This window comes from Euleptes europaea, chromosome 5 (assembly GCF_029931775.1).
Source record: "Euleptes europaea isolate rEulEur1 chromosome 5, rEulEur1.hap1, whole genome shotgun sequence".
Lineage (NCBI taxonomy): Eukaryota > Metazoa > Chordata > Lepidosauria > Squamata > Sphaerodactylidae > Euleptes > Euleptes europaea.
The window spans coordinates 78,805,879-78,830,158 of NC_079316.1; the positions used below are offsets into that span (position 1 = coordinate 78,805,879).

At 43.5% G+C, this 24,280-nt stretch overlaps 1 protein-coding gene across 2 annotated transcripts in view; it reads left to right on the forward strand.

Annotated features, from left to right (window-relative positions):
- The window catches only part of ADGRA1 (adhesion G protein-coupled receptor A1), a 475,126-nt gene that overhangs the window by 351,398 nt on the left and 99,448 nt on the right, over positions 1-24,280 (forward strand). For both annotated transcript variants that reach the window (XM_056849586.1, XM_056849587.1), the window contains 2 exons: positions 16,713-16,920; positions 17,852-18,060. In XM_056849586.1, the coding sequence (XP_056705564.1) occupies positions 16,713-16,920; positions 17,852-18,060 (417 nt within the window). The remainder of the gene's footprint in view (positions 1-16,712; positions 16,921-17,851; positions 18,061-24,280) is intronic.

Here is a 24,280-nt window from a genome sequence, read left to right on the forward strand (position 1 = left end):
CTGCGCCTCTTCCCCGTCGTGCCCATATGCCTCAGCTCAGGAATGGGCTGTAACTTTCAAAAGAAATGAAAGCTGGGACTTCTGAGGAACTACTAGTTCATGGCATTAGATTGTTACAACATTATTGGACCTTAGTGAAATAGCAATTAATGCTTGTTGTTTTTTAATGTGGTGGTACCAAGGGGGGATTGGTGGCCACAGGGGCTGAGGCAAGGAAAATGGTCTGGATATGGACCAGACCTTCTTAACTATGCACTTTCACAACAAGATGGCTGCTAACATGCTTGGACTGTGTTCTTTCTGGAAAGATCATACCAAACACAGTTTGAGAAAGTCCATACTAAGGACAGGGAAGCCTGGAAAGTGGTCAATTAGAGAATAATGTTGTGTTGTTGGAAACAGCTGCTGTTTGAAACCAAGAAGGACGAAAACATCCATGTGGATTCTGTCATGTAGTAGTATTAGTCAGGAATCAAGAAACTCATGTCTTTGGTTTGGACCTGTATAACGGTGTCATTTAAGACTATAGTCAGTGGCTGCTCTCTGGATGAAGCCATAAAGCCAAAGAAAGTATCTATTCAATCATTCCCATTTCTGGCTTTCAACTGAGAAGCCTAATACAACTAATTGAAAATGAACCCATAGAACAGATGTCCTTTAAAAAACTGATTAGTGTGGAGTGATCACCTATGTCAATATTTCATTTAGTTTCTTATGGGAAACTTCCACCTTAATGAAATGTGGATTTGTTCAAACAAGGCTAAAAGCACAATCAGTTCACTTCAGGGCAGTGCAAACGACTTTCACGGGGCTTTTCTGGAATAAATGACTTGAGGATGATAGCCTTAATTGAGCTACCCTTTCAGCAACTAGAGGATTGTTTTGCATCAATTATTCTTTCATGGCTATTGCCTCAGATGACAGACAGGAGGCTGTCTCAGGGAGAAGGCTGCCGTTTGCTCAGGGATGGCCTGGAAGAGAGAGGATCCGCGTCTTGCTGCACGCTGAGTTGTCTGGATTGTGGAAGTTGATCGATAGTGCGCAGATGCTCCTGCTGGGCTTTTAGTTTCTTTCCAACACTGATGATCAAAAGCAAGGGCTCCCCGCTGTAGTACTGGTAAGATGTCACAGAAGCTTGCAAGGCATGTATGCGCATGTTTCTGATGTGGCATCAGCAAACGTGTGGAGAGCCAGCGTGGTGTAGTGGTTAAGAACGGTGGTTTGGAGCGGTGGAGTCTGATCTGGAGAACTGGTTTTGATTCCCCACTCCTCCATACGAGCTGCGGAGGCTAATCTGGTGAACTGGATTTGTTTCCCCGCTCCTACACACGAAGCCAGCTGGGTGACCTTGGGCCAGCCACACACTCTCAGCCCCACCCACTCACAGGGTGTCTGTTATGGGGAGGGGAAGGGAAGGAGATTGTAAGCCGGTTTGATTCTCTCTTAAGTGGTAGAGAAAGTTGGCATATAAAAACCAACTCTTCTTCTTTTCCCATCCAGTCCTGGGTATGAATTGCATACCTGAATGTGTGCGTGGAATCTCAGAGGACTGGGCATCATTTTTTAAACATGTATTGTTACCAGGGCTGGATTAACCATTAAGCAAAATAAGCACATGCTTACAAATGAATACATGAAGCTGCCTTATACTGAATCAGACCCTTGGTCCATCAAAGTCAATATTGTCTGCTCAGACCGGCAGCGGCTCTCCAGGGTCTCAGGCAGAGGTCTTTCACATCACCTACCTGCCTAGTCCCTTTAACTGGAGATGCCCGGGATTGAACCTGGGACCATCTGCGTGCCAAGGAGATGCTCTACCACTGAGCCACAGCCCTTCACCCCTTAGGGCATCAAGGGAAGGGGGAACACCACAGAAATTTTCCATTGCCGGATTTACCATGGACCATATGGTGCAAAACTGCAAATGGTGCAACTGAACTAGGGGCCACAAAAAGCCCCCCCCCCAATAAATGAAAACATTACATACAGTGACTAAAAAAAAACAAACCCTGAATACCACAATTTTTACTCTTATTCTTTAAAAACAACAACATAAGGATGAAGAAAAAGTGGGAACTGAGGATAATCACACTAGGCTCAATATATTATTTTTGATGGTTTATTATTGTTTGTATCTTGAATTACATATATATGGGGACACCAAAATCTTTTAAGTGCTTATGGCCTCTAAAGGTCTTAATCCAGCCCTGATTATTACTGTTGCCCTGACTTGGATAGCTCTGGCTAGTCTCATCTCGTCAGATCTTAGAAGCTAAGCAGGGTTGGCCCTGGTTAGTACTTAGGATGGGAGACCACCAAGGAAGCCCAGGGTTACTATGCAGAGGAAGGCAATGGAAAACTACCTCTGTTAGTCTCTTGCCTTGTTACTACTACCGTTCTGCTATTCAAAGGTCATTTCCGCAAAGCGAAGGCGCTTCCACCAGCAGAATGGAACTTTCCTACCTCCCTCCTCCTACTGCAGTCCACTGAGACCCCCAAATGCTGCACCAGCCAACGGGGGACCTTCAAGTTCAGCATGGGGGTCAAGAGGGAATTTCCTCTCAATTAAAACACCCCCAACTCTTTAACCTTTCCTCGCAGGGAAGGCCCAGCAACACCTTGATCATGTTGGTGGCCCTTTGCTGCTCCTCCCCATTGCTACAATCGTGTGGTTCAAGGCGTTGTGCCACCACAGACACCACCTCACATACCATGCCACTGGGTACCAAACAGGCTGCAAAAGGAATTACTCAGCATCCAAGCCAGGTGACAGGAGCACAGGTGAGAGATGGACGTTCCTCCTTCTATGCCATCCTGCCAGGTGCCAGGATGTGCAAAAGCAGTTGCTTTACACTAAAGGCCAGAGCAAAGGCACAGGTGTGGCTATGCCTACTCTTGTGCCACTTCCCATTTGGTAACCCAGTAGGGTTGCCAACCTCCAGGTGGCAGCTGGTGATCTCCCACTATTACAACTGATCTCCAGCCGATAGAGATCAGTTAACTTGAGAAAATGGCCGCTTTGGCAATTGAACTCTATGGCATTGAAGTCCCTCTCCTCTCCAAACCCCACCCTTTTCAGGCTCCGCCCCCAAATCTCCATGTATTTCCCAACCCGGAGCTGGCAACCCAATAACCCAAGCAGTTGCTGGCTTCATTTGGGCATTGAAATGGCTCTGGCTGTATCCTGCTCTAAATGCAGAAACTAGAACTCAACTCAGGATTACAAATTTGGCCACTCCATAGAGCTATGCCAAAGCATTACAATTATACTATAGTGGGAGACGTCCCAGCCTGGACCCCTGTTCTCTGCCACTGTTCAACATAGTGGTGAGGAGAAAATATGTTTGTGGGGTGGGGGCGGGATTCGGCATATCAATGCACAGTGATACTTCTGGCATGAATGGGGTTAAGAACCTGGAGATTTTGGGGGCGGAGCTTTGGGTTGGGAAATACCTGGAGATTTTGGGGATGGAGCCTGAGGAGGGCGGGGTTTGGAGAGGGAAGGGACTTCAATGCTATAGAGTCCGTTTGCCAAAGCAGCCTTTTTCTCCAGAGGAACTGATCTCTGTCACCTGGAGATTAGTTACAATAGTGGGTGGTCTCCAGCCACCCCCTGGAGGTTGGCAACCCTAGGCATGAAACTGGAAGTGACATCATTACTTCAGTGTAACACTTTAGGATTCACCCAAAATGCTATAACCCAATACTTGAATAGCTTGTCCTCACCCTCCAAATTCTCCTGCTGAGGTTCCAGCTAGGGCTGGCAACCCTAATTATGATCCCAACTGTTTTGTTCACAATCCGACTCATAATAATTCCAAAATGTGCCCTTTTGACCTCTGCCATGACCCTAAGATCTCTTTCCTGGTTGGTCATTGCCAGTTCAGATTTTATCAGCATTGATATAAAGTTATATGTACACATGGATCACTTTAGAGTGCTTCTTACTATTTTAATATTTTTTGAAAATCGTGTGTGTGTTTTGTTAATAATAGCCAACTTCCTTGAAGTTCTTTTGATAGAAAGGTGGACTATGAATATTTTAAATAAATAAAAATAAGTGACGCACTCTGTAGATTCTGAATAGCTAGATTTTGGTTTCTGGGGGTTGTTTAACCACTCTATAATCACTCATTTGCAAAAGATGAGATAATCAGTCTCTTATTGTAATAAGAAGTGAAGGAAATTGTGCTAAAAAATCAGGCCATAAACTTGGGTTGCGATGGAGTAATTTTACATAAATCAAATAAATAAATAAATAATGTATTTAGATTGTCATGGAGACCTAGATTAATGGCTGCAGTTCTCATATGATTCTGGAATAATCCTGCAGAAGCGAAAGAGCTGGGAGAATAAATAGGTTTTGGATTGTTTACAGTTTTAAACAATCGCTGTATACTGTTGCTCGCTGTATAGTATTTTGTGTGACCATGTCATTCATGTGCTAGGTAGGGTTGCCAGCTCCGGGTTGGAAAATGCCTGGAGATTTTCAGGGCAGAGCCTGAGGAGGGCAGGCTTTGGAGAGGCGAAGGACTTCAATGCCATAGAGTCCATTTGCCAAAGCAGCCATTTTCTCCAGGGAAACTGATCTCTATCGGTTGGAGATCAGTTCTAATAGCAGGGGATCTCCAACCATAGGGTTGTCAGGTCCCTCTTTGCCACTGGTGGGAAGTTTTTGGGGTGGACCCTGAGGAGGGTGGGGTTTGGGGAGGGGAGGGATTTCAATGCCATAGAGTCCAATTGCCAAAGCAGCCATTTTCTCCAGGGGAACTGATCTCTATCGGCTGGAGATCAGTTGTAATAGCAGGAGATCTCCAGCCACTACCTGGAGGTTGGCAACCCTATCTAGCCACCACCTGGAAGTTGGCAACATGAGTGCCATGAAACCTATACCCTGCTTTAAACCTTCTCTGAGAGGAACCTGTTACTTCCCTGTTTCTACTCCTGAACTTTTCTTAATAGGGTTGCCAGGTCCCTCTTCGCCACCGTCGGGAGGTTTTTGGAGCAGAGCCTGAGGAGGGCGGGGTTTGGGGAGGGGAGGGACTTCAATGCCATAGAGTCCAGTTACCAAAACGGCTATTTTCTCCTGCTGAACTAATCTCTATCGGATGGAGATCAGTTGTAATAGCAGGAGATCTCCAGCTAGTACCTGGAGGTTGGCGACCTCATTTCTTAATGAACCAATGCTTAATGTCCCCCCACCCGCTTCTCAAACAGTAGCCTCTTCTTTTTCTATTATGCCAATGGTAGCTGCTCCCTGCTAATGACAGACAAGGAGGCTGACTCATGAACCTGCATTGCTCCAGGCCACAACCCTGCCTACACTGAAGAGGCTTGTGATGGTGTGTAGTCTGCTTGTAAGTGGGAGCAGCTTCTGTTTTCATGACGAAAAGCAGCCACCACAAACAGAGTGGGTTGCTTGCATCTGTCCCTAGTTATTGGTATACGAATACAGTTGAAGATGCGCTTGATGTTCTCATCCTAGTAGGTTTCCTTTTTGGAGAAATATTGCAAAGATGCATTCTCAACTAACTGATATTGGTGGAAGGTGGTATGTGTGTGTGTGAGAGAGAGAACCATGAAGGAGAAAGAGAGAGAGACTGGTTGTGTGTGCATCCATTCTTGCACATGTGAGTGAGAGAGAATGAATGTCGTGTCATTTGCTTTGCAGGGCAGGTTCCCAGCTAAGCCAGGACAATGCCGGGGTGGGGGGAGAGAATGTGCATGGCCCAGTGTGAGTGAGGAAATGTGCATGTCAAAATGCATGCATTTTTATCTGTGTCCATTTTTATCTGTTAAGTGAGAAATGTAAAGGAATAAAATATCTCCCCCGATGACCAAACCCAGAATTGTTAGGAAGCCCACAAACAAGACAACTGCAGTATCATCCTGCAGTAGCATCTTGCCTGTGTTCCTTGGCACCTAATATAATAGGCATGCTCCTCTGATACGAGAGAGAATAGGTATCATGTCTAGTATTCATTTTGACTAGTAGCCATGGATAGCCTATGCTCCATGAACATGTCCACTCCCCTCTTCAAGCTTTCCAAGTTGGCAGCCATCAGGGAGTTCCACAATTTAACTATGCGTTGTGTGAAGAAATACTTCCTTTATCTGTCTTCTTTCCAAGCTAAGCAGCCCTAAGCATTTAACCTTCTTTCATGAAAGCAGTAAAAATGCTACACCTGGATGGGAATGGGAACAGGAATTGCTGATGCCTCTGAAAAAAAGCCTTCTTTATCAGTGTTGCAGCAGAGCACCTGTATATTTTCCCCTATTGTCTTTATTTTCTTTCCGTATTCCTTGAGGAAGCTGCTGATAGGGAACCTGTAAAAAACAGAGCATGGTACTGTGGTGGAGTGCATCCAAATTCTGGAACTGGCAGTCTGGAATCAGACAAAGCTCAGAAGCCAAGTTCTGGGCAAGGAAGGAAAGAATGAGATTGCCAAACATGATAACTCTTTGGTTCAGAATTAGCATTTTCCTACTTCATGATGCTCCGGTGTATTACAATCAAACATCCGTTCCCTGAAAAGTTTTTCTATTTCTTGGAATGTAAAACAAGATTCTGCATTTGCAAAGATGTGCTTTCAGATTAAGGGTGGTAGCATGCCAGCTATTTAGTCTGTAATTACCATTATTTATGCACTTCTATGGTCAGTTCAGGCAACACTGGCAACCTTTTGCATTTGTGTTTCCCATAGAAAGTTTTCCCCATTGTGTTTCATGCCTGATTCTTGACATTTAAAACAATCTTAGAAGACCACTGCAGTGCCAAGTTGCCTTGTGAAGACAGTCAAAGCAGTAGTGGATATTTTATATTGTTTTTATATTAGTTTGCACTCTTATGATCATACATAATAAAATGAAACCAATTGTGCAAAGGGATTTTGGCTGGCTACAAAATGAAAAGCAGTGTTAACCCCCCTTCCCCAAATGAAAAAGAACTGATATTAGCTATTAATTTGCAAGTGCCTGAGAGAATCAACCAGCCCTTATAAAAGAGGAAGGAATTAATTAGACTGGGAAAAGGCACACCATGCTGAATGTGATTTATTTCCAAGAAGTCATACAGTAGGATCTCGCTTTTGGGGACAGATTTTCAGGGAGTATATAGTGATATATTAACACATGGAACTACTGTTTCAATTCCATTTGCAACTGACAGCCCATATTCCTGAAGGGGAAATGGTGCTCAGAGGCAGCACAGCTATGCTGCCTCCAGAGCGGCCTGCTGCCAGCGCAGCAAGCTGAAAAGATACTTTAAGATATATATATTTGCACAAAAAAACACACACAAAAAACCACATGGTACTCCCCATAGAGTTTCACTGGGCTGCGCCATGATTTTGCAGGCATATCTCGCCGCCTGCAAAACGGTGCGCTTTGGAGCTGAAATGGGTTAGGAAGCTGCCTAAAGGCAGCTCCTCCACAGGGAATGCCCCCCAGGACGCCGGCGCAAGCACTCATGCCGGACATACACTGCTAGGGAAGCAGCGCCGGCGCAGGAGGCTTGAACTGCTGTGTGGCGCTCTGGGGGCGGTGTAAGTCACCCTGCACCAGCATCCATGCCACTTTGCACAGCACAAGTGGTTCAGACGCCAGCGTAGGGATCACGCTGGTTTCTCGTCGGCTCTGCCCGCCCCCCATTCAGGAATGGGCTGTAAATGCAGGAAGGCGATCCTTCAGAAAAAAAGGTAAAGGTCTCCTGTGCAAGCACCAGGTCATTCTTGACCCATGGGGTGATGTCACACCCCGACATTTTCTAGGCAGACTTTGTTTACAGGGTGGTTTGCCAGTGCCTTCCCCAGTCATCTTCCTTTTACCCCAAGCAAGCTGGGTCCTCATTTTACCAACCTCGGAAGGATGGAAGGCTGAGTCAACCTTGAGCCGGCTATCTGAAACCGACTTCCGTCGGGATCGAACTCAGGTCATGAGCAGAGCTTTGGACTGCATTACTGCAGCTTACCACTCTGCGCCACAAGCCTCCTGATCCTTCAGAAGCCCCCCAAAAACCCCAGAACATGGAACCATTATAATCTGGGTTTTCGAAGTTATGGTCACTAATGACAGTTAAAATTGAATGGCTATAGTTTTTTATTGTTTCTTCTGTAATTCCCCCATTTAAAACCTTTTAAAGTTCTGCTGCAGGGACAAAAAGGTGTTCCATAGCTTCTGTCCTCGGTCTCTCCTCACACTGATTGCATTTTTTATCATCCGGACCTCTCAGCTGAAAGTATTTGAGAGCTTCTATAAGGACTAAATGCCTTCTGTCCCACCATCAACCTCAATCTGGATTTGCATTATCACATGTGGTCAAGAACATGTGTGCTTGGTGTTAATATGGCCCTACACCTTGAATAGAGCCCACATTTTAAAAACTGACATCAGAAACCTTGTGCAGAGAAACTACACAGGCTCTCACTCTTTTCTTTACCATGATGTTGCTGACTCAGATTTTAACACTGGCTGAAAGAACATGTTCCTGGGAGCAGTATTCTTCAATGCTTCCCAAGATCTGTTAACTATGTAAACACCAACTCAGAGCAATGACCCCAATGCCAGAAATAGAATCACTGATTAGGTAATGAAGCCCTCCTGCAGGACTGGACACAGGAAAGGAACCTAAATCTAGATTCCTAAAACCTAAAGAGGATACAAATTAAAGCAAAGCTTTATTAAAAGGTAAAGGTAAAGGTCCCCTGTTCAAGCACCGGGTCATTCCTGACCCATGGGGTGACGTTTACTAGGCAGACTTTGTTTACGGGGTAGTTTGCCAGTGCCTTCCCCAGTCAACTTCCCTTTACCCCCAGCAAGCTGGGTACTTCTTTTACCAACCTCAGAAGGCTGAGTCAATCTTGAGCCGGCTACCTGAAACCGACTTCCGTCGGGATCGAACTCAGGTCGTGAGCAGAGTTTGGACTGCAGTCATGCAGCTAACCACACTGCTCCACGGGGCTCCTAAAAGCTTTATTGGGAAGTTAATATAATTTATTGAGGGGGGAAACTGGTAGAAATATAAAAGAGGATAGTACTGAATACTGAGAAGGCAAGGAAGTTATTCCACTTTGATGAAAGAGATGGAAGTAAGGGGAAGAGAGAGAGAAATATAGATAGCTTCAAGTGGCAGGCTCAGGCAGGAGGCAATGTGAAGTGGAAGAAGGGAAAGAGAGAGCTACTAATCTGGAGATCCAGCAGAGATTCTGATACCACTGGCCAAAATCAAGAAGAAGAGGGGTTGTTTTTTATATGCCAATTTTCTCTTCCACTTAAGGAAGAATCAAATGGGCTTACAATCTCCTTCCCTTCCCCTCCCCACAACAGACACCCTGTGAAGCAGATGGGGCTGAGAGCTGTTAGTAGCCCAAGGTCACCCAGCTGGCTTCATGTGGAGGAGTGGGGAAAGAAATCCAGTTCACCAGATTAGAGCCCACTGCTCCTAACCACCACTCCTAACCACTACACCACGCTGGCTCTCTTTTCTTTCAGAGCTCGAAAACCAAAAGAAAGAGAGGATTTGGGCTTAAAACTGAGGGCTCCTGCTCTCTCCCTGCATTTTTTCAGGAGCACAACTCCCTAGTGTTTGGCCTGGTGGGCCAGCAGGAGGGAACAGGTGCCCCTCTTCCCCCATTCCATAGTCCAAATTAGGATCACCCCCCTGTGGCATTTGTAAACAGAGGGGAATGTCACCCCTAAAATGACAGTGACATTCCCATGGCGGATGCCATCATGTCTAATTAAGTCCAAACTGTGCTGGGGGAAGTGGGATTCCTACGCCAAAATAACCAAACACAACGGACAAAAGGGGGGGCAGATTCTTGGGCCATGGGGTGAAACCACACGGGACAAGATTTAGTTGGCCCTAGGGTTGGGTAATGGTTAGGTATGATGACCTCAAGCTGGGAGGTGTTTCTGCACAAGGACACAGGACATACTAATAATAACAGGAAAGGATCTCTGAATTACATTAATGTAATTCCTGGATGCCCATCTTTTCGAGTGAATCATCACCAAATTATCTTTATTAAAGAGAAGCTCTTTAACAGAAACTTTTCAATTGCCTCTTTTTGGAAAATGGCCTCAAACCTGAGATATATTAACACTTAGCCAGTAGAGTTCTTTTCTCTTGACAGCTCTTTATCAATCTGATGGGGGGGGGGGGAGTCTGTAGGTGGTGATCTTCACAACTCCAAGAACCCTGTCCACTTCAGGCAGTGTGAGCAATCTGAAATGATCCTCAGTCCACAAAAGGATATGCCACAATATATCTGTTTTTAAGATTCCTCAAGAGTTCTCCTTAGTTGGGGGTGTGATTAATATTCATGTATTGAGATTATTGAAGGTTGTACAGCAAGACCACAAACTTGGTTTATTTTACACTCTAAAATCAGCAAATCTACAATGCAATATTTTTAACAGCACTGCAGCATATGTTGGCGGTGAAAATTAATGTATATACTTGGCAGGAATGCTTTCATGATAATAGTTTTAATTAGATATTGGTCAGTGTCATAGAAAAGCCAGTTTCCAATGCGCTGTTTTTAACTTCAGCTAGCAATAATTCTGAGAAATGTAAATTCTATTATAACACAGTAACCTATTCTACATCACCCATGTGTCCGTCCAAACCAATATATTCTTTTCAATATAATATCTTTCTCACTGGACCATTCAACACTAATTACGTAACTGGGATCGTCAATTAACAGGTATATGTCTGGAAAACATTAGCCATTCATAACCTTCTACCAATAACCTTTGGCAATCACTGCATTTGTCCTATCCATGGGAACATTTCATTTTATATTGACTGCTGTGCAATCCCTGGGAATGATGGTAATGTTTAGCATTTGTTGAGTGTTTAAGAGAGTTCAGAATGGATAGAGATAATCTCCTTTAATCCTTACAACAATCCTATATATTCAATTTATTTGCATACTGCAGTTGGGGGGGAGGTGTTCAAGTTGAGAGATAAGTGACTTGACCGAGGCCATCTAGTGTGTTCATTGCTGAGGTGAGGTGAAGTATTAACCAGTAAGTTTCATAGCGCAGTTTCTTGACTAAGTCTAGTGAAGCCAAAGGGCTTAGAAGGGCACTGTAGGATGGCACTGTTATGTTTTCTTTCCCTTTCTTTCCCATTGTCATAAGCAATAAGGTGAGTGTTTTACCTTTTTGCTTAAGTTGAAATCTCTTGTTTGACATTGGTTGTGTTAGGCTGCCACACTGGTCTGTGGTTCTGCTTAGATTCTCTGGCAGGCTCTCTGGGGCTTGTTGGTTTTGTTTGCATGTGGAGGCTTTTGCGAAGTGGTTTTTCTTGTGTGTTTAGCTATTGGTTTCTTTGTGCTGAGGAAAACATGAAAGTTTCCCCCACAGAAAACAATGGGAGACAAGTGGGACGGCTGAGGGCACCTTGTTCAGAGACCCAAGGAACTGGACTAGTTGATCCAATCCAATTGAACCTGAGGGGGGTGTCTTTAATGGAAAGTCTCAGGACTACATTCCCTGTTATTTTCTTGAAAAGCAGCAACTTTTCTCTCTCGTTTGTTTTTGTCATCATCACATCTGACTTATGGCGATCCCATATGATTTTCAAGGCAAGAGAGGGGGGGGGGGGTTGCTATTGCCTGTCTCCACATCACTCTGGTATTCCTTGGAGGTCTGCCATCCAAATACTAGCCAGGGTCAGGGCTGAGAGTGTGTGACTAGCCCAAGGTCACCCAGCAAGTTTCCATGGTGCGAGTGGGGATTTGAACCTGGTTTTCCCAGGTCCTAGTCCAACACCTTAACCACTGCACCACGCTGTCTCTCTCAGTATGTATACCCTTCCGCTTCCCAAATGCAAATCCAAAAGTTTTTTTTCAGACACATAACCCTAATTTGGACACCTAAATTTATTTAACTACTCCCCTTTTTTAATGGAACAGCAATCCCGCAAAATTTAAGAATATCCTAGACTAAGGGTGTGCACCATTTCCCCAGTATTTTTCAGGTTTGGGTTTAATAGACCCAGTCGTGTTTGGAAAAGCCGAAAAAGTCAAATCCCCATACTGGTATGGGGGGGTTTCGGCTTTTTTCAAAAATATGAAAATTTTTGGGTCTATTAAATCTGAACCCGAAAAATTCCACACCGCCTCCCAATTCCACGTGGAGGCAGCAGGCAGTGCAGAGCTGAACATGGCTCAGCTGGGCCATAGTGTGCCCAGCGTTCAGCTCTGTGCTGCCTGCCACCCCTGAGCCCACGTGGAGTTTGGAAGTGGCAGTGGTAGCTGGGGAAGAGGAGGGATGGGGGAGAGGGAATTCCCCCCTGGTCTTTTTTTTTTAAATGGTGGCAGGGACAAAGTGGCCTGAAAAATGCCAAAAGAATTCAGCATTATTTGGCATCCACTTTCTGGCTTCCTTTAAATCACTGCCTTTTGGGGGGAGGAATCCCCCCCCTCCAAATCCAGATAAGGTATTTTTCAGGATGTTTTTTTTTCTGGTTCGGCTTTGCTGAATGTAAACCCTATCCTAGACCCTTTGAAATAAATTGAAAGTAACAGCACAAATCCTACGCAGCCGTATTCCAGGTTAAGTGTGCATAGGACTGCACTGTAAATTATAGTTAAATGGTTGCATTTCATTGCTTTTAAAGAGATTTAGGTGTGCTTGATTCCCCCATCCTGATTTCATCCATTGTGATTTAGTGACTTACTTGTTTGTTAACATTAATCTTCTATAAGAAATGCTAATTTGGCGAATTTGCTACTTTAAACAATGTGTAGTGTTAGTCACCTTGATTGTATAAAAGAATTCTATTGTTACATTTCCATCTCACCTTTCTTCTGTTATGGATTTCAAAATGGTGGATCTAATTACCATTTAGGTACTGACCAGACCCTGACCTTCTTAGTTAAAGCTAGATTGCTGAATCATGAACTCTCTAACCATACACCGAGGTACAATCTTCATACTTTTGTAGCCTCCTGTAAATTGTAAATTGTAATAATACTATAGCCTATAGCCTACCGGTTATTGAACGGTTACAACTGACATCCTTTCTGCCTGAAGAGGAAGAAATTCTTACAGCTTCAGTGCAAACAGTATCATCGTATTTCACTTCTCCTCCTGTCGTGCAAAATTTATTTAAAGGACCAAGACCAATGGCACAGCAAACTGTTATAAATCAATAACACTACAGTATGCAAATGATATTAAGTGGACGGTAATTGGTGAATTACTACCAGTTGCTGGATTGAAAATGACTCCTTTTTGGAGCTAAGAAAGCAGCCTTGTATCAAGTAATTCGTTCGTCCAGATCACCGTCTACTGTGACTGGCAATCCTTCTCCAGGGTCTTTCCGAACTCGTGATATTCTTCAACTGGAGATGCCAGGGTTGAACCTGCACTATTCTTCATACATAGCACATGCTGAGCATATGCCACAGCTTCTTCTTCATACACCCACAACCTCTTGGACCCTCAGCCTAAATCACACTCCTAGATCAACACACCTAGCTACAAAGCCGCAGGACTTCTTGCTCTGAAAATGCAAATCATAGATAGCTAGTGTGGTGTAGTGGATTATCCGGCTAGGATCTGGGAGACCCAGGTTCAAATCCCTGCTCTGCCATGGAAGCTCGCTAGGTGATCTTGGGCCAGTCACACACTCTCAGCCTAACTTACTTCACAGGGTTGCTGGGAGGATAAAATGGAGAAGAGAAGAACGATGCAAGCTGTTTGGAGAACCCATCGGGGAGAAAGGCAGGGTATAAATGAGGTAAAGAAAGAGACCACACCTGTAGACTAATAAGGCCTACTACAAGCCAGAATTTTTAAAGGTCCAGTCACCAGCATCCTTTCAAGCAGAGGCTGTGGCAAGATTCATCCTGTCAGCAACAGAGCCACAAAGCGTGAAATAACTGCTGAAGTGTCACCCAACTCTCTTCTATCATTATGTTTTACTAAAGTTCAGGAGATAGAAATGGACTTAAGCATGCACCTAAAAAGAAAAGTCATTTTTGAAATATAATACTACCAACTTAATGCTGTAACGCTAAGCAGAAGCAAGGATATCATGCTGGAAGGTGCCTTTTCACCTGCTTTGATACTGGAAAAACTAGCTGTGTACACATGAAGCTGCCATATAGTGAATCAGACCCTTGGTCCATCAAAGTCAGTATTGTCAACTCAGATCGGCAGCGGCTCTCCAGGGTCTCAGTCTTCACATCACCTACTTGCCTAGTCCCTTGAACTGGAGATGCCGGGAATTGAACCTGGGACCTTCTGCATGCCAAGCAAATGCTCTACCACTGAGCTACAGCCCCTCCCCTCCCCTCCCTGACTGGTCCATTTTGGCACTGTGGACTTTGAGAAAAGAAGGGAGCCTTGTGCAATTGTGGTGAAGAAAATCATTCTAGCCCTGTTCACAAGTTACAGTGAACACATGTACCATCCATGTACAGTGTATACTTGACTGTTCTTTGTATGTGTGATGAGGAATTCTCACGTTATGGTCAACACATACACAGTTGGACACGTGATACAGCCACCACGTTTATCCAGGTACTGGTGTCTTGTTTCATTCGTAAAGTGAACACGTGTGGGCTGTTTCTTATAAACAGGAGTGCACTTGTAAAGGCAGGATGGATGTGATCAGGGCTTCCGAGGTATGATGGAAGTGGTTTAAACACAGAGATGCTGCATTCCAAAGTTTTCAGGGGAGGAACTGTACTTTCAAACTACTTCTAACATATTTCGGGCCTTCTATCTTTACTGTTACTAGCACCGTTACTCTTTAGGATCTTTTCCAAACCTCCATGTAGCTGTGCCCTAAGTCCCTATACAAATATAGACAAGTGGTAACCTTGATAACTTGGTTGGATCTTTGTATTGGCCCATCAAGGGATGTGAATGGTTTTTCTGCTTTGTTGCTTCCTCAGTCAGAGGTGGTAAAACTGTGCTTGCCCCCAAGATGAGGTGATTTGTACTCTGTGGTGATTTAACGTTTGACTAAGAGTCTGTTGAATAAGTAAAATGGATATGGCTAGGTACAGGAGGAGAGCCCAGAGATAGTCCGTTGCCTGAGGCAAAAAAAGCCATCTGTCCTATACAGCAATACCATATAGCAATAATATGTGGAACGTATAGCAATAATAAACAAAATATCTGACAAATTGCCACCCAATGAACCATCTCTCCCTGCCTAATAGTAGAGCTAGCTGTGGAAGAGCCAATACTTCTTTGCAGGGTAAATCTATGATGCCTCATATGCTGTTAGCCCATTGGCTGTAAAGGGAATTCTTAGTTTAAATGGCCTCTGAATTACCTCCTCACATTTTCTGGTAATTCCAACCATAACTCAAACTTTGCTCTGTTCACTCCTCATTATCTTAATGATAACTTACGTGCCTTTTTTTAGCATGTAGTTTTGTCTGTGGGTCTGCTACTTCTTTGTCACGTATCATCACAGCTCATATAAATATTATAGTGTTGCATATGCCTGTATGATTGCAAAGCTTATTTTTTTCCCTTGTTTCTAAAAAGACACTGTCTATTTACAAAACTGTGGGATAATACGTATGAATAATGTGCCACTGAAGCAGAATCTTGCCTTTGGCAGAAAGAAAAACTGCTCCGACTTGGATCCTAAGCTCCCTTTCTGGTGACAAGAGAGGGGCAAGATGATTTTTGCTGATTCTCCTAAATGCAGACACCCCTAGAACCCCCGTAATGTTCCTGGGGGTCCGCTGACCCACAAGAGCATAGTTTTAAAGGCAGAGGAGACTGCAGCAGAAAGGGGGAGGCAGGAAAGTCATTTTTATGGAGTATAGCCCCGTTGCACTGCAAAGAACCCAAGTCCTCACCTTATTTTTTAAAGGAAAAAAATAGAAGCATTTGTGAATCTCAGAACAGTCTCTTCTTTTGTTTTTGATATTCTTTTGATTTGTGTTGGTCCCCCCTCCTCCCCTTCATTCATGCCTTTGGATTTAATGATGACATGCTCACCATTGTACAAGGAAAGGAGGAGTTAACTGATAGAAAATGAACTTAATCTTTATTTAGTTCTGTGCATGGGAAATGGTTTGGTGTCATTATCCTGAAAATACTCCGCCACAACTCTGATCTGATCTTGTGATCTGATAGTCTTGATGTTCCAGCGTGTTCATGTTAATACATTTAATTCTACAATCCCTACTGATATGGGATGCAGGATTTCCTTTAAGAGTGAAATCATGCTTTTATAAGGAAGAAGAAACCGACTGCCTTGCATTCTTCAGTGTCGAGAGTCATTCTCTGATGCAGTTCTTTGTATTAAGAAAACACATTTCAGTCCCCTTTAATTACCCTTCTAGAGAGATATGTTTTAATGTAAGTTGTCTGATTCTGTTTTAAGTGGAGGAGAAAACCTGGTAGAGGTTGTCTCTTTAAATCAGATCTGCAGTGTTGATGGACCCTCTAGCAGGCATGGTAAGAACCATTCTCACCTCTGCAGCAGGGAGCTTGACCATACAGACTCGCACATTCAATCAAAACGTTTTCCGTTTTAATATGCACTGTACCAATCCTATTCCCATGGTTACAGCTCCTGCATCTTTTGGTTGCTTCTAGCATGTTGGAATAGAGAGGCAGCCTACATTTCTCCTGCAGGAGTTTAAAAGATAATGAAAGCAACCCTGTTGTGATTTGCATTTTAAATTTTCTTCTCTCTCCCCCCCCTTTTCCTCGTTGTATAGAACACTGTGGCAGTAGCTTCAGTTTATTTGCCGTGGTCTGCCTTCTCTCCGTCTTCAGCCTTGCAATCTGTTGATAACTCCTCTTGCAAGCTACAGTTTATTGCCTTTCGGAATGGAAAACTCTTTCCTAGCACTGGCAACTCATCTCACCTTGCAGATTATGGGAACTACAGGACGATTGGAACGCCAGTTGTCTTCATAAATATAGGTAAGTGCTGTGCTGCTGATTCCTTAATCTGAAAGCTAAGCTATACATTAGAGTATATAAAAGAATGGTGCAGTGGAGTACGCACGCAGGTATGCCGATGCGAGTCTGGCTTCTGCTTTAACGCAGATATGTGGGTTAATTCATCCCTCTGTAGTTTTATTCGGATAAACTTGCGTGTAACCAAAGCTCTGTAGCTATAAGCACAGGATTCATCTTTCTCAGCCACATTCTTTATTTGGCTCATTAAAGTTCACAAGTGTAGTCGAAGTGGCACGGGGAGGGAGAAGAATGTCTCTTTCTAAATTTTGACCCATGACTACTGAAATGTCAAATCCTTGAGATTTGCAATTCAAGATGCGGGGGGGTGGGTGGGTTAGAGTCCTGTTGCATGTATATTTGTAGTCATCAATAAACCTCCTGGTATGAAAGAGGTGCTCTTAAAGATGACAGTAACAAGCAAAAGGTTATTCTTTTGATTAAACATTTATCCTATGTGTTTTTAACCATTTAATTTCATCCTGAATTGTGTCCACGTTTCTGTGCACATTTTAGGAGGTTTTTGCATGACTTTCAGATTAAGAAATTGCCTTCACTGTTAATCATGTCAAAGGCAGTGAGGTTTTTTTCCCCCTCTGAAGCGATAATCTTCCATCATTTCAATTTAGGGCATTTCAGCACTACATCTAGGTTTATGAATGATTTGAAGGCTAACTTACTAAGATACCGGTAATGATTAATATTAACTGTTTCAAAGTTCTGAAGGTAGCCTTAACCTATTTTTATGCTGATAGAATAGGGGAGGAATTTGGACCATTTTATCCTGTCATGGTATCTATGCTTATATAAATAACTTTGAGAAGCTTTGTGTAAGGCATATAGCAACAGAACCTCTTCCACTTCACTGCTCTAATTCCGTTTGGTCCTTTTGCAGATGGGTGCAGTATCGGAAACCTCACCAGCCCTCTTACCATTGCACTGAAGCACTTTACACAGGGCATAAACCCCATTGCAGTCTTCTGGGATTTTGACCTTCTAGATGGACATGGAGGCTGGTGGGGAGAAGGGTGCCACATAATTAACTCGGCAGACAATATTACCACCCTTCATAGTACTCACTTCGGTAACTTTGCAGTGCTAATGGTGAGTATGCCACTTCATGTATGTATGTGCATGTTTGTGTGCATCCCCTTACGGTCTCTACTTGTCGGCATCTAGTTATTGAAATTGCAGTGCATAGAACTCTGTGTGTGTGTGCGTGCAAGATTGCTTTGAAGAAAGTAAGTTAGCTACTAACGCCTGGGAAGAACAAGGGGATCTGCTCAACTGTTTGATCTCATTAACAGGCCTTGCTATAAATGACTTTTAATGCAATAGTGGAAAGACAAAGTTCCATTGAGGGACTATTAAAGTATGGGAGAAGGGGTGATATATCTCACGGCCGGATGTATGCAATGTACATTTGCTAGTGCTTTTACGTCTAAAGGGGGGGTGTCTATCCTTGTTCATGCCCAGTATTGTGTTGATCATACTAATTAGTTGCTGGCATACTGCAATGTTGAATCATTTAATAAACGGGAGAGAATAAGATAGCTTGCGTTTCTCTAAACAAGGATACCCTAGTCCTTGCTGGCTGCTCTTGGAAGCTGAGTCCCTGTGCTGACGACAGCATCTCTTTTACTAAATGGCTGTTTGTAAAGAAAAAAATATATATCTGTGCAGTGCTACTACACTAGGCTACTAAGGTTTGTTCTCAGTTCCTCTCGCAGTTCAGAAGACAGTCATTTAACACTTGTGCTAACTAGAAAGTTACTATGACAAATCCAAAAGACACACTAAATTGAATACCGTGTCAAATGGAGAAATAAACATAAACAGGGAGTGAATCATCTGGCAGAAAACCACATCAGGAAGTATCTTCTGCAGCATTCCAAAGGATTATTCAGAACCACTAGGTATTTTTCTCTGAAGAAGCCAGCGCTCGCATGCCTGCATCTCCCTGTTGAATCGAGCATTAATTCTGGTGGCATGGTTCCTTGGAAGGAGCTGCTTATGAACATGACATGAAGCTTTATAGTTGAGTAAATAATGCCTTGTGTGTAATGTGTAAAGGACAGCAAAGACAGACGACAGGAATTGAGTGGACGTGTGCAGAGAATACCAATCTGCTGCTGTTAGATGGAGCCCAAGATGATAGCCAATCATTATAGAAGGCCGTGACAATGAGTAGTTAAATACAGATATTATCATCTGTTTTATAAAACGGAATGTGGATTCCATCGGTGTTATGTGATTGAATATTTTTAAAAAAACTCACAAGACTTATTTAGAATCTCCAGAGAGGATCTGTCAAATCCATATCTCTTTTTGAACAGCTCGAATGAATGCAGGTGTAATTCAAACATTGAGCACTTTTAATCGTGCGTTAGAGAACGTAGCTTTGCCTGCCCTGGGTCCTTGTATTCTCTCTCGAAAGCACCTGTTGATGCTGCAGGAACCACACCCATTATGGCCGACTCACTCCTAGAACTGACTCAGTGATGCACTTAAAAGTTTTGTTTGGGTTGAAGCAGGAGAAATTCCATCCCCCCCCCCCAGTCTTGTCTTGTCTTTTTTTTAAAAAACAAACATGTTTCATGGATAGATTTGAATAATATGTTGTTTTGTTGTTGCATGCATTTTAATTGCATGTTCTTGCCATTTTGACGGGACGTGTACTATTGACTTTGATGGGACTTTGGTTTCAGGTGAGCAAGCAAGGACTGAAACCTCACTGGACGGCACATCCTTAAAAATAATCTTTGCAAGCTCAAAGCAGCACATGATGTTGTTTATATAGTGTCTGTATGGCTAGGAAGAATCCAATATGGTTTCTCTGTACCTTTAGAGGGAAGTCACTTGCCATGGTTGTTAAGGATGATTTCTTATCTCTTCTAATACCATGAACAGAAAAATTGTAACTAGCATTGTTCATTCAGGTCTTGTAAAATAGTTCCGTCCCACTCTAGCAGACCGAGTTGGTATGGAAGCTGGAGATTTGTTGACGTGCATTCGGTCGACGAGTACCTGGAAATGCAGTCAAGGGTGTTTTTTGATCATCAGTCATTGTGATACATGTTGTGTTTTCTTTTCACATTTGGCCAGACAGCTGTCGTTGCTTATGCATTCTGTACAAGCAACAAAAGGACAATATATACATGCCATCTAATGCAAAATGGTGTTGTGGGCAGCGTTTTTGAATTAGACTAGGAAGCTCTGGAATCTAATCCTATCCTTCTATACAGCTGACTGGGTGTCCTTGGAGAAGTCTGGCAACCTTATAGTGGTGCTGTGGGGATTAATGGAGCCCTCAAATATACTACCTTGAGCTCTCTGAAGCTAAAGCAGGAGGGCAACAAAGATGGTGAGGGGTCTGGAGACCAAGTCATATGAGGAAAGGTTGAAGGAGCTGGGTATGTTTACCCTGAAGAGGAGAAGACTGAGAGGGGATATGATAACCATCTTCAAGTACTTGAAGGGCTGTCATATAGAGGATGGTGCTGAGTTGTTTTCTGTTGCCCCAGAAGGTCAGACCAGAACCAACGGGTTAAAATTAAATCAAAAGTGTTTCCATCTAGACATTAGGAAGAATTTTCTAACAGTTAGAGCGGTTCCTCAGTGGAACAGGCTTCCTCAGGAGGTGGTAAGTGCTCCTTCCCTGGAGGTTTTTAAGCAGAGACTTGATGGCCATCTGTCAGCAATGCTTGACTCTATGTCCTTAGGCAGTTCGTGAGAGGGAGGGCATCTTGGCCATCTTCTGAGCATGGAGTAGGGGTCTCTGGGGTGTGTGGGGGAGGTAGTTGTGAAATTCCTGCATTGTGCAGGGGGTTGGACTAGATGACCCTGGTGGTCCCTATGATTCTATTATGCAAACAAGATAAATTAGTATACACCTAAGGAACGTTTCTTGTCCGAGGTGTTCTGAAATGATCTCAGCCTTGCAAAAAACATTGTGCATCACAATATGTAAATGGCTGCTGTGTTTAGATTTCAAATGGGGGGGGGAAATCACTGCAGAATTCTACATTTTTAGGGAAACGTCAAACAAATCTTAACAGAATATTGTTATGTTGTGTGTTCAATGCAGTCGAACAAAATGGTTAGTAAGGCAATAGTAATAGTGAATGTTGTGTGCATTACTACAAGGGTAATGTGAATCCTGTTGAGGAACAAGATGAAGTTTGGGATTAAACTAGCCCAGCTGTATTTGGGAATTCTTAGTATGATGCCATGTTCATATTCATCATTACTAATAGGTAATGTATTATGGTTGCTTGGGGTGTTTTGTTTTTTGCTTCTGAAAAAGAAATATCCAGCTCTTTCTGTAGCATGGTACGAATTCTGATCAAACAGGTAAAAAGTTTATTCTAGAATAAAAACAGAACACTAGGATTGGTTTACAGTCAACTATTTAAAAGTGTAGCACAGCTAAGAAAAGGATGTGTTTTGCAAAACAAAAGAAATCAAAATATTGTCGAAGGCTTTCACGGTCAGAGTTCATTGGTTCTTGTAGGTTATCCGGGCTGTGTGACCGTGGTCTTGGTATTTTCTTTCCTGATGTTTCGCCAGCAGCTGTGGCAGGCATCTTCAGAGGAGTAACACTGAAGAAATCAAGAAATCAAAAAGAAATCCAAAAGAAATCAAGTTTAATGTTGGGAAAACTGCTCGACCACTTGAGGAGTTGTGAAATTGTTTGGCCCCAGAATACTGTAGATTCTCCTATGCACATAAGGGTATGGGTTGTGTTTCACTGAATATTTATTACAGAGATTGTATGCATAAACAGGAATATAACTGGTGAAAGGGCAGAGTTGCCTGGCTGCTCTGGCTTTGGAAATTCCTGGAGATCAGTTGTAGTTCTGAGAGAATTGTGGTGGGGAGGGGAAGACCAAGATGTGAACCCTCCAAAGCTGCCATTTTCTCCAGGGGAACTGATCTCTGTAGCCTGGAGTCCAGTTGCAATTCTGAGAGAACTCCAGGCCCCACCTCAAGGTTGGTCATCCTAGGAAAGGGTAGTCTAGGGATTCTCTGGTCATTTTCAGGAACTGCAAAGCTTAAACCAGCAGCTCTGTTGATGCAGCACTAGTTCTCTGTACCATCAGAGTTATCCATCGAATTGGAGACCTGTAGACAATTCCAGCCAAAAGATTCTCCTTGCAGTCCATAATTCCCCTAGCTTGGGAAGTCAGTTGACATTGGAGTGCCAGTGAGTTCTATGAAAATTCATCTCTGGGATCTCCTGACATACCACATTTTGGGAAACTTGTGGCTGAGGGAGGCCATCCATTTATGGGTCTTCAGTTTGCCATCTCCAAGATACGTACTCATGCATGGGCCTGAACACCTGACTGGAATTATTATATAATGCAGGTGTAAATTTGGCATAGTTATGCACCAGTGATTGTATGAAGCTGTCTCCAATTGGTAAGCGGTCAGGATTCTCGTAGTAGATTATAGCATCAATGTGGCAGAAGGTGAGGCAGCTGCCAAGTTAAATGGGGAACCAACTGAATAGGGTTGCCAGATATACCGACCCCCCCCCCGAGGAAGTTGTGGGTGGAGACAGGCATGCCAGAGCTCGACATCATTTCTAGTGAAAAACTAGAAGTAACATCATTACACTCTAGGAGTTGCACAAAACTCTATCCTAGAGTTGTAATGACATCACTTCCAGTTTTTTGCTGGAAATGGTGTAGCAGGCTGTTGCGTTACTGACTCCCTCCACCCCATTTCCCACCATTTCCACCCCTGGAAATGGAAACACTAGCCTGAGTACACAGATTATCAGTGGGAGCGGGAGACCTGGCCTGCCTGCAATTTAAAAATTCTTCACAAAAATTAACTGAGTTCCCAACTAATGTGTTTGGAAACAACTGGATCATATGATATGCTGCAACATCCCCAGCTCTATTTTATACTAATAATTTGTTCAAAAGTTGTTTGTAGTCCATCCTTCTTCAAGGAACATAAGAACATGAGAAAAGCCATGCTGGATCAGACCAAGATCCATCAAGTTCAGCAATCTGTTCACCCAGTGGCCTTTGGAGGTACACTGTCTTCAAGCATGGAGGGCTCATCAGCCATCATGGCTAATAGCTATTGATGAACCTATCCTCCATGAATTTAATTAAGAACATAAGAAAAGCCATGTTGGATCAGACCAAGACCCATCAAGTCCAGCAGTCTGTTCACACAGTGGCCAACCAGGTGCCTCTAGGAAGCTCACAAACAAGACGACTGCAGCAGCATTGTCTTGCCTGTGTTCCACAGTGCCTAATATAATAGGCCTGCTCCTCTGATCCTGGAGAGAATAGATATGCACCATGACTAGTATCCATTTTGACTAGTAGACATGGATAGCCCTATCCTCCATGAACATGTCCACTCCCCTCTTAAAGCCTTCCATATTGGGAGCCATCACCACATCCTGGGGCTGGAAGTTCCACAATTGATATTCAGGCTGAGGTAGACAACAGGAAATGAGGATGAAATATGAAATTAAAAGCTGTTCAAATGTTCATATACAAACACACTGTTCTAATTAAGATTCCAGGGAGAAAAAAAGGGAGAAAAGTAGGAACTAATAAAATAATTTGCAGAGAGAATTGTGACAGAATAGTACAAAGAAATATAAGTCACTGGTAGTAAGAACAAGGACCGTTCTCTCTTGCTGTCTTGGAACTCAAGGGTCAAGCATTCCCAGCTGACAGCTCTCCTTTATTTTCTGCAGCTTGAGAGGTTAACCACAGATTTGGTTGGTGAAATGCTGTGCTTCAAAAGGTTGCAACCTGGAAAGAATAATTTTTGCAGCAGCATTGGCTGAACCTACCAACCCTTAGAATTTATAACACCATGGCGTATGTTGAATAGGCCTTCCATCTCCAGGTCGGGAAAATCCAGGAGATTCTGGGGTGGAGGGTGAGGTTTGGGGATGGGCTGTGGCTCAGTGGTAGAGCATCTGCTTGGCATGCAGAAGGTCCCAGGTTCAATACCCAGCATCTCCAGTTAAAGGGACTAGGCAAGTAGGTGATGTGAAAGACCTCCGCCTGAGACCCTGGAGAGCTGCTGCCAATCTGAGTAGACAATACTGACTTTGATGGACCGAGGGTCTGATTCAGTATAAGGAAGCTTCATGTGTGTTCATGTGATGGGAGGGAGCTCAATGGGGTATAATGCCAGAGTACACCATAAAGTTCACTCTCCAAAGCTGCGATTTCCTCCAGGGGAACTGATCTCTGTAGTCTGGAATTCAGTTGTAACTCCAGGAGATCTGCAGGCTCCACTTGGAGATTGGTAGACCTAATGCCGAATGATGTACAGTGTA